The sequence below is a fragment of the Camelina sativa genome, chromosome 14 (assembly GCF_030686135.1).
Source record: "Camelina sativa cultivar CO46 ecotype springtype chromosome 14, ASM3068613v1".
NCBI lineage: Eukaryota > Viridiplantae > Streptophyta > Magnoliopsida > Brassicales > Brassicaceae > Camelina > Camelina sativa.
Genome location: NC_141893.1, coordinates 10,865,940 through 10,879,284, shown reverse-complemented (window position 1 = coordinate 10,879,284; position 13,345 = coordinate 10,865,940). Strand labels below are relative to the sequence as shown.

Below are 13,345 nucleotides of genomic sequence, written 5' to 3'. Positions count from 1 at the left end.
AAAATAAATTAGTGGCCTAACAAACAAGTCATGTCATTTTCGACCAATAACAAATAGTATACCTTTAGGAAAAGTTATAATTCAAATTATTAAAAAAAAAAAAAAAAAAAAGACTATTGGAAACTTCAACCAATTTAGTTGATTCTACCGCCTTCAACCATTTTTATTTGCATTTTTCTTTTAAATTTTTTTGAATTTAAACAGTCCTCTACCATTCGTCAATCTCAATTTCTAGACCAAGACTTAACCGAAGCCTAATTCATACACCAAGCAAATGTTATTATCAAGAAAACGACACCATTTATTGGCAGAACCGCAGAAGCATCTTTACTCTTGTTTCCTCACTAAGACCTTTGAAAAATGCCGAGGACGGAGGAAGTTTCCTTTGAATGATTTCAGGATTTTTCAACAATGAAAATTCAAACTAGCTTCAACGACTCTATACTTGTTTTTGCATTATCTATGCCCACTCGCTAATTCTCTTATAAATCTCAATATTACCTCTTCATTACAAAGTTTATAATCCAAAACCATGACCATGATGAGGATTTGTATTTTCGGGGTTTTCTTGTTGTTCTTCGTTCATTCTCCAGTCTCCGCCGGTTTCTATCCCAATTCCTCAGCCATTCCGCTGGAGCTCATCCGTAACGCCACCGGAAACCTTTGGAACTCTTTCTTGAACTTCACCGGATGTCATGTCGGCGAGACATATGATGGTCTCTACAAGCTTAAACAGTACTTCCAACATTTTGGCTACATCCCCGAAACTCTCTCCGGAAACTTCACGGACGACTTCGACGATATCCTCAAGAACGCCGTCGAGATGTACCAGAGAAACTTCCGGCTAAACGTCACCGGTGTACTCGACGAGCTCACTCTCAAACACGTCATGATCCCACGTTGCGGTAACCCCGACGTAGTCAACGGCACATCAACTATGCATAGCGGTAGAAGAACCTACGAGGTCTCCTTCTCCGGGCGGAGTCAACGTTTCCACGCCGTCAAACGCTACTCTCTTTTCCCCGGAGAGCCACGGTGGCCGAGCAATCGCCGTGATCTAACCTACGCGTTCGATCCGCGAAACAAGTTGACCGAAGAGGTCAAGACCGTGTTCTCACGCGCGTTCGCTCGTTGGGCACAGGTAACTCCCCTTACGTTCACCCGCGTGCAGAGTTTCAGAACCTCCGACATCTTCATCGGGTTCTACGCAGGCGAGCACGGTGACGGAGAACCGTTCGACGGCCCATTGAGAACGTTGGCTCACGCGTTCTCGCCCCCTACCGGACACTTTCACCTCGACGCAGAAGAGAACTGGATCATCTCCAGCGAAGGCGGAGACGGTGTTCTCTCCGTGACTGAGGCTATTGATCTTGAATCGGTGGCTGTTCACGAGATCGGACATCTTCTAGGGTTAGGCCATTCCTCGGTCGAAGGTTCCATCATGTACCCAACCATCACGACGGGGATGCGTAAAGTAGAATTAACGACCAATGACGTGGAAGGAGTCCAGTATTTGTACGGTGAGAATCCTAACCTCAACGGTTCTGTTGTTCCACCACCGTCCACTCAACAGCGAGACACTGGGGAATCCGGTGCTGCTAGTAGAATCGACGGTTCTAGATTGGTTTTGACTAGTCTACTTCTCTCAACCGTTAGATTGTTTTTGTATTTAGTGTAGATAAAATTAGTCAGATTATGACACGGTTTATATTCTTTCTGTTTTTTTGTATATTCTCTTTCTTACATTGTTCTTCATTAATTCATGCATAGTTTCTATTTTTGAACATATAATACTTTTTTATATATACGAAATGAAATTCATGACTCAAAAGTTCATATAACTATTGGTTTTTTTTACAGTAAATTTGAGACTTTTATTTGAACTTTTATGATCTTTAAATTGATAGCAACAATCGATGGGGGACCATTATAACTACAAATAATGATGACAATTTGACCATGGTAAAGGAATTTTATCATAATAACTTTAGAAGCATCGGGTTTGATCTCTCCTCAACTCAAGAAATACAATTTAATACTACTACTATGTCGAAATCAAAACAGATATTATAAGGAAAATACAATAATCACAAAAAGGTAAGTTAGGAACACAAAGATATGTTAATTTAATATAAACACATCATCACACTATCACACTAACGACACATGGGATCAATTAGTCCCCCCCACCCTACACTACCCTTAACCTTTTCTTTTAATTATCTTTCACCTTTCTATATAATTCTCCATCAACGCCCATTTTTTTATAAATGTTTATGGCTAAACCAAATAGCTTAATTATAATAAACTCCCCAAATCCTCCCTACCTATGCTAGGGATACGACTCATTGTATAAAGCAAAGCATATCCACGAGTATTCCCGACAACACCAAAACAAACAAATAAAATCTCTATCTCTAGCTCGCTCAAGAAGTAAGAACAATGGGTTTGCTCCCATGCTCTTGTCCCCTGCCTTGTAATAAAAACAGATCAGAGTGTGAAACGAAATCTACTCATCACCAATCAGAATCCTCCACGTCATCATCATCTTTGTTGTCTCAGCCAAGTCTCCCATTGGTTCCTTCGCTGTCTTTCCAGCCGCAGAGCTCGAGCGTCTATCACCAGTGCTTAGCCACGCTCAAAGGTCACTCCTCGTACGTCTCTTCTCTCGCCGTATCCGATAAATTACTCTACACAGGCTCTTCCAACAGCGAGATACGTGTATGGCCCCGTAAACCTCCTTTCTCGCCGGAATATTCCACCGGCGATGACCGTAACATAGTTTCTACAGGAAACGGAGGGGTTAAATCGCTGGTGATTCTCGGAGACAAGCTAATAAGCGCTCATCAGGATCACAAGATTCGTGTTTGGAGGATCATCGACGAGAGCAGTACACGCAGAGATCAGAGGTACAAGTGCGTGGCGACTCTTCCGACGATGAACGACCGTTTCAAGAATCTCTTCAGTAGCAAAAGCTACGTGGAAGTCCGACGGCACAAGAAGTGCACGTGGGTTCACCACGTGGACGCCGTGTCATCTCTCACCTTATCACAAGACGGCTCTATGCTTTACTCTGCTTCGTGGGACCGAAGTTTCAAGATATGGAGAACCTCCGATTTCAAATGCTTAGAGTCTATCGAAAAGGCTCACGACGATGCCATCAACGCCATCGTGGTGTCTCCTGACGGGTTTGTCTACACGGGCTCGGCAGATAAGAAGATCAAAGTGTGGAACAAGAAAGACAAGAAACACTATCTCGTCGCTACTCTGACTAAACATCTATCGGCAGTGAATGCGTTGGCGGTGAGTGAAGACGGGAAGGTTCTTTACTCAGGAGCGTGTGATAGATCGATTCTTGTGTGGGAGAGATTAAGCAAAGAAGATGATGGTGTTGATGGTGAATTACTACATATGTCTGTGGTGGGAGCTTTAAGGGGACACACTAAGGCGATTATGTGTTTAGCGGTTGCGTCTGATTTGGTGTTGAGTGGATCAGCGGATAAGAGCTTGAGGGTTTGGAAGAGAGGATTAATGGAGAAAGAGGGTTATTCTTGTTTGGCGGTTTTGGAAGGACATACCAAGCCAGTTAAGTGTTTGGCCGTATCAGTTTCTGATTCCGATTCTAATTCAGATTATACTTGTATGGTTTATAGTGGGAGTCTTGATCTTTCTGTTAAGGTTTGGAACTTAAGGGTCTCATCTATTTAACTACTTATTTACAAATTACATTCTGTGTCGTGACCATTGGTTAATCTCTCTGAATTAGTCTATATATATTTACTTACGAATGTGTTATACAATAATTAATGGAGCTAGCTAGGGTTGGTCACAAACCTATCACACTCGGTAGGACACTTTCATATGAAGATTACATATTACAAGTTCGTTCACCTCCGTATACCATATTCTTATAGAACAAATCCAAATATATGAGATTTTTTCCGTTTTTGATTGTTGCTATATGTTATTCGAAATGACCTTTACGGCTTCACACGAACTTATGTGTATTGTTTTAGAAAATCAAAATACTTTTGTTTGCTCCATCTTAAATATAGAGTTAAAGTACTAATTAAACAAAGAATGACGACAGAGACTTATAAAACTTGCATGTTTCGACAACGTCGAAGTTGAGCATCAAGACCATGTGGTCTGGTGGTGTGATTTATTTTTGGTAGAACCGTACAAGTTATCAATCTGGAATTTGTGTATGTGACAATCGGCAAGATAAATAAAATTGATTAAATTTAGAAGCATGGAACTTTTTAGTAACGAATCACGTAGTTTTGTCTTCCACTATGACTAGATTTTTGTGTTATATAGTATAATGATAGAAATGTAAATCGCATCATACACGTGAAGTATGGGGGAAACAAAAACTTCCATACTTTACGTGCAGATAATTGAATATTACATTGAATGATATCAAAAAAATTTTGTGCTGATATGAGATATTCTACATTGAAATATATATACTCTGTGCCTACCTACCTACATGTACAATTTACTAAAACTGTAACAATACAATTATTGGGCTTTCAGTTGTAAGGCCCATAATCTATAGATCATTTTAGTACTATGATACAACAAATCCATCAACAAGGCAACAATCCTAAGCATAATGACGTTTTGTTGTGATCGTAAAGGGGTCCAGTTCCAATCATTTTCGTAGTAGGAATCTGGTGATCATTTTAATTATAATGTAATAATACGTCTCGATCTCGTGAAGTGAAAGTAACATTTTGAAAACTGCAAATATCTCTTTCTCCAATGTATTATTTCTATCTACAATAATCAAAGACGGTAATGTATTTCTTAGACATTAGTATTGTATTGTTTTATACTTAGTTTATACAACGAACTAATCAAAAATATAATATACACACTAACTAAATTTAAAATGATCCTCGATAGAGCCCAACAAAAGATTTGGCAAGGTTTTATTAGAAAACGAACCCAAACATGATGATGAGCCTCTGATTGTGTTGAAGTGTCCTCGTCGACATCGTTCTATATATATTTTTAATTAATAAATCTCTCATATTGTGTGGACCATTTTTTTGAATATATTTGGTAAAATATTCTTCAAAAAGTTGTACACTGATGCAAGCCAGCATCACAGGTCTTTTTGTGATAATAGGACAGAAAATAAAATAAAAACTTAATACAATTTTTTGACGTTAATGGCTAATTAAATTGAATTATACTGTTTTATTTACATATAGAATAATTAATTTTCTTGTTTGTAGACTTTAAATAGTCAACAATACTGTTCACTATTCAACCCTACCCATATAGTAATATTTTTTTTTTTGGGGTTTTAACCATATATGGTTAAATTCATACTCTTTTCGAATGCCCGCCAACAAGACATGTTTGGGTTTTGTCACAGTTTCTGACAGCTTATGGTGCTTTCCCATCGGGCTCCGTTTTCACAAATATGGATTTCTTTTTTTGGCGGTTTACAAACGTCCCCTCACAGGAAATTTTTTTTTGGCTTCTGTGGTAAATCTGGAAAGCACGTAATGATAAACTTTTTAGTAATCTAGATTCAAATCCTCTTGCAGTGTTGTGACTAGCAGAGGATGAGGCAAAAACCTGGGTTATGGCTCAGACAGAGGAAACGGTACCATCATTGGATATTCACTCTACGGGTGGATCCCGTGTAGGTAGAGGATTGGGATTACCTAGGTCTATGTTGAGTTATCACTGTTTTGTAGATGGTTCTTGGAAAGCGACAAATCGATATGCAGGTAGAGGATAGTTTTGCACGTCGCCTAGAGGAGACGACCCTTCTATGGGAGCTGCCAATCTTCGCCGTAGTCTTTCATCCCTTCATGCTGAGATCGAAGCCCTCATCTGGGCTATGCGTTGTATGATTGGGGCAGATAACCAGTCTGTCGTCTTTTTTATCGACTGCTCTGACTTGATGAAGATGGTGTCTTCGCCTCCCAAGTGGCCAGCTTTACGCCTTATTTGGAGGATATTCAGGCAGACAAGGAGGAGTTTACGTCCTTTTCGTTGCTCCACGTTCCTCGCTCTCAGAATGGTAAAGCGGATAAACTAGCACGTCGTGTTCATTCTGTTCCGCACTTAGTTATCTATGTAAACAATGTCCCTTTGCATTGGCTCGTTTGAGCCAATTTTATTCTTTATTGTAAAAAAAAAACCATATATGGTTAATTATATTTGAAAAGCATTCCCATATAGGTCACATCCATTTTTTAGACAAAAATCTTAGCTATTCTTGATTCTTAGTGAAATGTTATAATAATATTAAAGATATAAAATTTCTTATGGTTAAAAAATTGAACCACTCATAAAAGTCGGTTAATAGATATTGTTGAAAAATCATAATGTAAAGTTGTAATTGTAACTAAACCTATCCAAACAGAAAACCATACATTTAGATAAATGATTAAAAAAATAAAGGTCATAAATAACTCATATGAGTTGGATTATATTAATGTTAAATTGTTTTTTAAATAATTAATTAGTGTATTAATCTGGAAATTAACCTACTGTTGTCTTGCTAAGCGTGAACACTACGCGCCTCCCTATAAAATTTTAAAGATGCCGAAACAAGAAACAACCTGCGGTCCTCTCAAATCTGAATATTCTCACGCGCCGATATCACGCGCCGAAAGAACCAGCGCACTGTAGTGGGAAATATATCCTTTAGTTTTAAAATTTTTTCTTCTTCCTCTCTCTCTCGAACTATTTCTCTCACCTTCCTCTCCTCCGATTTCTCTTTTGACAGTTCAGTCTTATCTCTCTCTCAAAGAATCAGAGGTACAGATAGATAGCGAGAGAGAGAGAGAGAGAGGGCTCGTTCTCATAAGCTCTCTTCCGCCGTCAATTTGATTTTCCGGTGAGAGAATTGGAGAAATGAAGGAATAAATCGAGAAGATTATTATCGCCTCCCTCGCTGAGATTTTTTTTTGTTTGTTGAAGTGAGATTCTTAGGGTTTCTGGTGAGGATTCTTTTGTTGTATTGTTTTGGTTTTTGAAGAGAGGGGGGAGAAATGCCAGGTCATAGATCCAAGTCGGAGAAGAAGGATGGTGATAAGCAGCTCCGTCGTGACCCTTACGAGGTTTTAGGAGTCTTAAGGAACTCTACTGATCAGGAAATTAAGAGCTCTTATCGCAAATTGGCTCTCAAGTAAGTTTTTCCGATTTGGTTTCTTGGGGGATGCTTCTTTAGTGTTTGAACATTTGGTAACTCGTAAATTCTTAAAGCTGGGATTAATCTAGGGTTTAGGCTAATTAGAGAAGGAAGAAGAACCTTGAATTGAATCAATTTAGGTTACAGGGATGACTCTTGAATTTGGATTTAACTGGATTAGCATAAGGGAGTGTGATGGTTTTGGCCTAGGCTAATTCTCTCTGCACAAGCATTTAGTTACTCGCTCGTCCTGATATCTCTGTGCGGTTCCTAAACTTATATTTGGTGTGACAGGTACCATCCTGATAAGACTGCCAATGACCCGATTGCAGCTGATATGTTTAAGGAGGTCACGTTTTCCTACAACATCTTATCTGATCCGGAGAAACGCCGCCAGTATGATTCAGCAGGTTTTGAGGTGAGTTATGTTATTTTTTTTCTGTGTAATTATAGTTTATCATGCTATTTAATTAAGGTTAAGATGCTGTTAAGGCTTGAACTCAAGATTTACGGATGTTTGTGACGTGTGATGTGCTACAAATGCTTGTAGCAGCTAATGATGCTGTGACTGCATCAACTTCAAGACTTTGCTAATTACATACCCTTTTCTTTCACAGGCTGTTGAAGCAGAAAGCCAAGAGCTGGAGCTAGATCTCTCAAGTTTAGGAGCTGTGAATACTGTGTTTGCAGCTTTGTTTAGGTTTGTTTTTCTTTTGACGTGGACTTCGGTTCGTTTTCTAAGTTCTTTATATATAGCTGGATGCAAATTTATTTATTGCAAGCTGAGTATATGTTCTGGAACTTCCAATGAAATAGCAAACTTGGTGTGCCAATAAAAACATCTGTATCTGCAACTATTTTGGAGGAGGCTCTTAATGGCAGAGTTTCAGTTGATCCTCTTGTACTTGGACAAGTTGTCTCTAAAAAGGTGTGCTCTGTTAGCCAATGCCTGGTTATGATCTCATTTGTGTGTGTAATGAGTATCTATCTCCATATAACTCTCATATGTGCCATGGTTCTTATAGGTTGAAAAGCAATGTGCACACTTTTATGCTGTCACAATAACAGAGGAGGAAGTAAGTGCCGGTCTGGTCTGCAGAGTAGAATCATCTAGCAAAAGCAAATTCAAGGTTGGCTCGACCGAGTCTTTACCGTCAAACTGATACTGCAATACCCTAATGATTGATAATCTAACATGTGCATCTGCTTGTGCAGTTGCTGTATTTTGATCAAGAGGCCAACAGCGGATTGAGCCTAGCCCTGCAGGTGTGTTGTTATTAACTGAAGTGAAAACAGTCTCTTTCAAAGGGTTTTCAAGTATCAATGGAATGAATGTGGTGTTACATGTTATATTACATGTAATTAAAATGTTTGTTCTCTTCTTCTACACTGACTCCCTCATGATAACAGGAGGACAGCAGAAGAACGGGTAAAATAACATCTGCTGGAATGTACTTTCTCGGTTTCCCTGTCTACCGGTTGGATCATACAGTTAATTCGGTAGGTTCCCTTCACTGTATTGTTAATATACTGCCGAATGTGTTTCTTATGGCTATCACTATTTTTTTTCCTAACACGACTTTATTTTTATTGTATTGTTCTAGATGGCTCAAGCAAAGGATCCAGAATCTGCCTTCTTTAAAAAGCTTGATGGATTCCAGCAATGTGAAGTTACCGAGCTAAAGGCCGGTACTCATGTCTTTGCTGTCTATGGTCAGTTTTACCGGCTTGTAATCTGATTCCAAAATCACTTCTCTCTTATATGTCTTTCTGGATTCAGTACTCGGCTGATCCAACTTACTGGTCTGTTTCTATTTCAGGTGATAACTTTTTTAAAAGCGTGGGCTACACAATTCAAGTTCTTTGTGCTGCCGCGTTTACACAAGAAAAAGAAGACCTCAGGTCTGTAGAAGCTCAGATCCTCACTAAAAGAGCGGAACTGTCAAAGTTTGAGACAGAGTACAGGGAAGTACTTGTGCAGTTCACCGATATGACCAGTAGATACGCTCAGGAAATGCAATCGGTTAGTCTTTTGTTCTCATGAAAAAATTCCATACAACGCATTCACAAAAACGAAGATAAGATGTGTCATGACTGAGTAAATTAGAGCATCTATTTTGGGATGGTGAGTTTAGTTTGATTATCTTATGTGTTTTTGTTAAACAGATCGATGAGCTTTTAAAGCAGAGAAATGAAATTCACTCAGCCTACACAACGATTCCGTTGATGAAGCGGAGCTCGAGCAAGAACAGGCTGAGAAAGGGCTCTTTCAAGAAGTCAGCGGCTAAGGCGCCTGCTCCAACTGAGCGGGAAGAAGATGAAGAGCAAGAGGAAGAGGAAGAAGAAGAAAGCAGCAGACAGAAGAACAAGAAGCCAAATACTTGTGATAAGTCCGAGACACTAAAGAAGAAGAGCAAATGGTTCAATTTACATTTGAAATTGGACAAGAAAAAACCTTGTTAGTTCTTCATCTCTCTCTTTTATAAAAAAGAAGATTCTTATCCATTATTTTTCTCCCTCATCTTAGGGATCGTGTATCTGTAAATCTTTTGCTATTTTTCTCCAACTTATCATTAGTATTAGTCAACAATTTTATTTTGACAATTATTGAACCCTTAATCAAAAACTGCAAATGGATCACAAGTATGGAAATTTTGTTACACAGATCACATTTGACTTTTGATAAATTCACATACAAAAGTTTAGAAACAACATTTTCAATGGCACGAAAAATATGACGAAAGATTTTGTTCTCCCACCAAGGAGTGATCGATACATTTCAAAAATTTTATAAACGTTAGCAACTCAACAATCACAAGACCACTTGGTGAGAAAATAAAATCATGAACTACCAAAAATAACATGAAAGCTTTTTTTTGAAAGTGTGTCGTCCTAATTTAACCCTTGTAGTCATTGTATTGATCACACCGTCTTCTTACTTCACCAAGCTTCCCCGTCTTCACATTTTTCTCACTAACTTTCTCCATCGCCTTCGCAAACGCATCAAAAAACGCGGTTTCGTTCTCCGCGTAAAGATCCACCAACGACCGCGTCCTGTTATCAAACGCAATCGCGTGATCCGACTGTAGCAGCCCGTAGCCATGCTTCAAATTCTTGTAATACATATTATCAAATTTCCCAGGGGTGAACACGTCGTTAAACGCAGACATCTCTTCGTCCTTGGTGTAATTCGCACACAGCTTCCTCAGCTCAGCCGCGTATTTAGGATTCATCCCCACAGGACCGTGTTCACCGGACTTGTTAAAGATCCGACTCGCGAACTCTTTGCAATGAGAGAAACCAATCGTGTGAGCACCAACAAGAGCAACCATCTCTTGAACGGTCAAACCACTAGACTCAAAAATCGAAATGATATGATCCATAGTCATGTTAGGACGAGCTAACTTTCCTTCAACGCGGTTCATATCCGAGACAAGACTATCTTTCCGACCGAACTTGACGTTAACCTTTGGACCTCCGACCATTGTGATCAAGCTACGTGTTGCACCGACGAGAATATCCGAGCAAGAAACGACGTTGGGACATTTCAGCTCGAGGGCGGTTTTGACACGTGTGATTACTTCAAATGCATCTCCAGGGAGAGAGCGGTTGATGTCAGCGTCACGTTCAGAGGTTTTACGTGGAGTTGAAGCGACGAGGATCGATGCGTCGCAGCCATCGACCATGCAATCGTGGAAAAAGAGACGGAGCGTTCCTGCGGCTGTTGTCGGAGCAGCGATTTGTTTATCGGTTACGATTTGGACGAGTGTTTGCTCGAACTCAGGACATGTTTTGCTGTAATAATCAGACGAGAGATTGGCTTGAAGGAGATACGGTAACGATAAGAGAATAAACAGAGGTAACCCAAAAAATTTCATTGAACAAAGAGGAACAAAATATTTTTATTGTTTTTGTTATTTTTGTTTGTAAATTTTCTCCTGGTTTTAATTTCTCTTTTTGATTTTGAATTCAAAGTTGTTTCTGTTTAGAATAAACCTAAGGAAGAGAGAGTTTCAAGGAGAAACAGAAAACAAATATTTTACCAAATTGTAAAACCCTTTTTTTAGTCTTCCACGATGATTATAATAGTCAACACAGTGCGGTTGCAAAGTCCATGGTGACACAGACAAAAGTCTCACTAGTCAACATTAACGTCAAAGGGAGTCAAATTTCACAAGAATCACAATAGATTATAAAACTATAAACCAAAGCTTAAAATTATTTAAAACAAAATTTAAACTACTTAAAAAAAAATTGTTACAATTATTCCACCAACGAATAAATATTAGTAAAGTATATTTCACTGATATTTAGTTAATTTATATTACACTTTTTGATTTATTACTTTTATGTTACATGATAGTATAAAATTCCAACAAAACACTAGTTAGGTGGCACCAACGCAAAACGTGAATAACGCGAAATTTTAATTCGCACTATATAAACCAAAAAACCATATGTCTCTTCTTCTTCTTCAAATCCCATCATCATCTTAGTTCCACTTTAAAAACCAAAAAACAGAACCAAACACAAAAGCTCTGTTTCTTTAAAACTACTACAACAATGGGAGAAGAAACAAAAACCAAACTCAAAGCCCACGTCGTCATCTTACCATACCCAGTTCAAGGCCACCTTAACCCAATGGTTCAATTCGCTAAACGTCTAGTCTCCAAAACCGTAAAAGTCACAATCGCCACCACTACCTACACCGCCTCCTCAATCACAACACCATCACTCTCCGTCGAACCAATCTCCGACGGATTCGATTTCATCCCCTTAGGTATCCCTGGTTTCAGCGTCGACACTTACTCCGAATCCTTCAAGCTCCACGGATCCGAAACCCTAACTCGCGTAATCGAGAATCACAAATCCACTGATTCGCCCATCGATTGTTTAGTCTACGATTCGTTTCTTCCTTGGGGACTCGAAGTCGCTAGATCTATGAATGTTTCAGCTGCTGCTTTCTTCACTAACAACCTCACTGTTTGTTCTGTGATGCGTAAATTCTCAAACGGCGAGTTCACTCTCCCCGCGGATTCTAACTGGGCGACGTTTCGAGTCCGTGGCTTGCCGTCGTTGAGTTACAATGAGTTGCCTTCGTTTGTGGGTCGTCACTGGTCTACTCACCCGGAGCATGGGAGGGTTCTTCTGAATCAGTTCCTTAACCATGAAGATGCTGATTGGTTATTCGTTAATGGCTTTGAAGGTTTAGAAGAAACACAAGTAAGTGTTTTCAATTCATACTCTTATTTATAAAGTTTGAAGCTTTAAATGTGACGTTGTGTTTTTGATGATCAGGATTGTGAAGATGGTGAGTCAGAGGCAATGAGGGGGACGTTGATTGGACCGATGATTCCATCGGCGTATCTTGATGATCGGATAAGAGATGATAGAGATTATGGTGCGAGTTTGTTGAAACCGAGATCAGAGGAATGTATGGAGTGGCTTGAGACTAAGCCGGTTCAGTCGGTTGTGTTTATCTCGTTTGGTTCGTTTGGGATTCTGTCTGAGAAGCAACTCACGGAGATAGCTATTGCTTTACAAGAATCCAACTTGAACTTTTTGTGGGTGATTAGAGAAGCTCATATCAAGAAACTGCCGGAAGGGTTCGTGGAGTCGACTAAAGACAAAGCGTTGTTGGTTTCTTGGTGTAACCAGCTTGAGGTTTTAGCTCATGAGTCGATCGGTTGCTTTTTGACTCACTGTGGTTGGAACTCTACATTGGAAGGGTTGAGTTTGGGGGTTCCTATGGTGGGTGTGCCTCAGTGGAGTGATCAGATGAATGATGCTAAGTTTGTGGAGGACGTTTGGAAAGTTGGGTATAGAGCGAAAGAGGATGCTGGTGAAGGAATTGTGAAGAGTAAAGAGGTGGTGAGGTGTTTGAAAGGAGTGATGGAAGGAGAGAGTAGTTTGAAGATTAGAGAGAGTTCGAAGAAGTGGAAAGATTTGGCTGGCAAGGCAATGAGTGAAGGAGGAAGCTCTGATCGGAGCATTAACGAGTTTATAGAGAGTTTAGTGAAGAAACATTGATTTAACTTTGTAAATCAGGGTAATGTATGTGTTTGTTGTTCTTGTATAAGAAGAGCACTGTACCGAGATGCTTGTGAGTTGTGATTCAATAAACCAATTATGTTTGTGAACGAGTGTACGTAAAAGAACTGATTATGTTATTCATTAATCTTC

At 39.4% G+C, this 13,345-nt stretch overlaps 5 protein-coding genes across 5 annotated transcripts; 4 read left to right on the top strand and 1 right to left on the bottom strand.

Annotated features, from left to right (window-relative positions):
- Positions 1-298: 298 nt before the first annotated feature.
- LOC104741106 (metalloendoproteinase 3-MMP) lies at positions 299-1,841 on the top strand. Its single transcript, XM_010461885.3, has one exon. The coding sequence runs from the start codon at positions 533-535 to the stop codon at positions 1,676-1,678; it is 1,146 nt and encodes a 381-aa protein (XP_010460187.1). The 5' UTR covers positions 299-532; the 3' UTR covers positions 1,679-1,841.
- Positions 1,842-1,966: 125 nt separating this feature from the next.
- Positions 1,967-3,726, top strand: LOC104741105 (protein JINGUBANG). The gene has a single exon (XM_087483082.1). It carries the CDS (start codon positions 2,443-2,445, stop codon positions 3,706-3,708), a length of 1,266 nt encoding a protein of 421 aa, XP_087339208.1. The 5' UTR covers positions 1,967-2,442; the 3' UTR covers positions 3,709-3,726.
- A 2,859-nt stretch (positions 3,727-6,585) lies between these two features.
- Positions 6,586-9,766, top strand: LOC104741104 (chaperone protein dnaJ 16). Its single transcript, XM_010461883.3, has 10 exons — positions 6,586-7,159; positions 7,457-7,580; positions 7,780-7,862; positions 7,979-8,090; positions 8,188-8,292; positions 8,378-8,428; positions 8,573-8,662; positions 8,767-8,875; positions 8,983-9,185; positions 9,329-9,766. Exons 1-10 carry the CDS (start codon positions 7,023-7,025, stop codon positions 9,623-9,625), a joined length of 1,311 nt encoding a protein of 436 aa, XP_010460185.1. The 5' UTR covers positions 6,586-7,022; the 3' UTR covers positions 9,626-9,766.
- Positions 9,767-9,777: 11 nt separating this feature from the next.
- Positions 9,778-11,040, bottom strand: LOC104741103 (peroxidase 6). The gene has a single exon (XM_010461882.2). The coding sequence runs from the start codon at positions 11,038-11,040 to the stop codon at positions 10,060-10,062; it is 981 nt and encodes a 326-aa protein (XP_010460184.1). The 3' UTR covers positions 9,778-10,059.
- A 44-nt stretch (positions 11,041-11,084) lies between these two features.
- On the top strand, positions 11,085-13,302 carry LOC104741102 (UDP-glycosyltransferase 74B1). The gene is made up of 2 exons (XM_010461881.3): positions 11,085-12,385; positions 12,461-13,302. Exons 1-2 carry the CDS (start codon positions 11,726-11,728, stop codon positions 13,190-13,192), a joined length of 1,392 nt encoding a protein of 463 aa, XP_010460183.2. The 5' UTR covers positions 11,085-11,725; the 3' UTR covers positions 13,193-13,302.
- The last annotated feature ends 43 nt before the right edge of the window (positions 13,303-13,345 follow it).

What these genes read in the sequence shown, in the direction of transcription:
- LOC104741106 (XM_010461885.3), top strand. Translation starts at nt 533, where the DNA reads ATGACCATGATGAGGATTTGTATTTTCGGGGTTTTCTTGTTGTTCTTC.
- LOC104741105 (XM_087483082.1), top strand. Translation starts at nt 2,443, where the DNA reads ATGGGTTTGCTCCCATGCTCTTGTCCCCTGCCTTGTAATAAAAACAGA.
- LOC104741104 (XM_010461883.3), top strand. Translation starts at nt 7,023, where the DNA reads ATGCCAGGTCATAGATCCAAGTCGGAGAAGAAGGATGGTGATAAGCAG. An exon ending in TATCGCAAATTGGCTCTCAA is followed by an intron (nt 7,160 to 7,456) that starts GTAAGTTTTTCC and finishes TTGGTGTGACAG; the next exon opens with GTACCATCCTGATAAGACTG. An exon ending in TCATGTCTTTGCTGTCTATG is followed by an intron (nt 8,876 to 8,982) that starts GTCAGTTTTACC and finishes TTTCTATTTCAG; the next exon opens with GTGATAACTTTTTTAAAAGC.
- LOC104741103 (XM_010461882.2), bottom strand. Translation starts at nt 11,040, where the DNA reads ATGAAATTTTTTGGGTTACCTCTGTTTATTCTCTTATCGTTACCGTAT.
- LOC104741102 (XM_010461881.3), top strand. Translation starts at nt 11,726, where the DNA reads ATGGGAGAAGAAACAAAAACCAAACTCAAAGCCCACGTCGTCATCTTA. An exon ending in AAGGTTTAGAAGAAACACAA is followed by an intron (nt 12,386 to 12,460) that starts GTAAGTGTTTTC and finishes TTTGATGATCAG; the next exon opens with GATTGTGAAGATGGTGAGTC.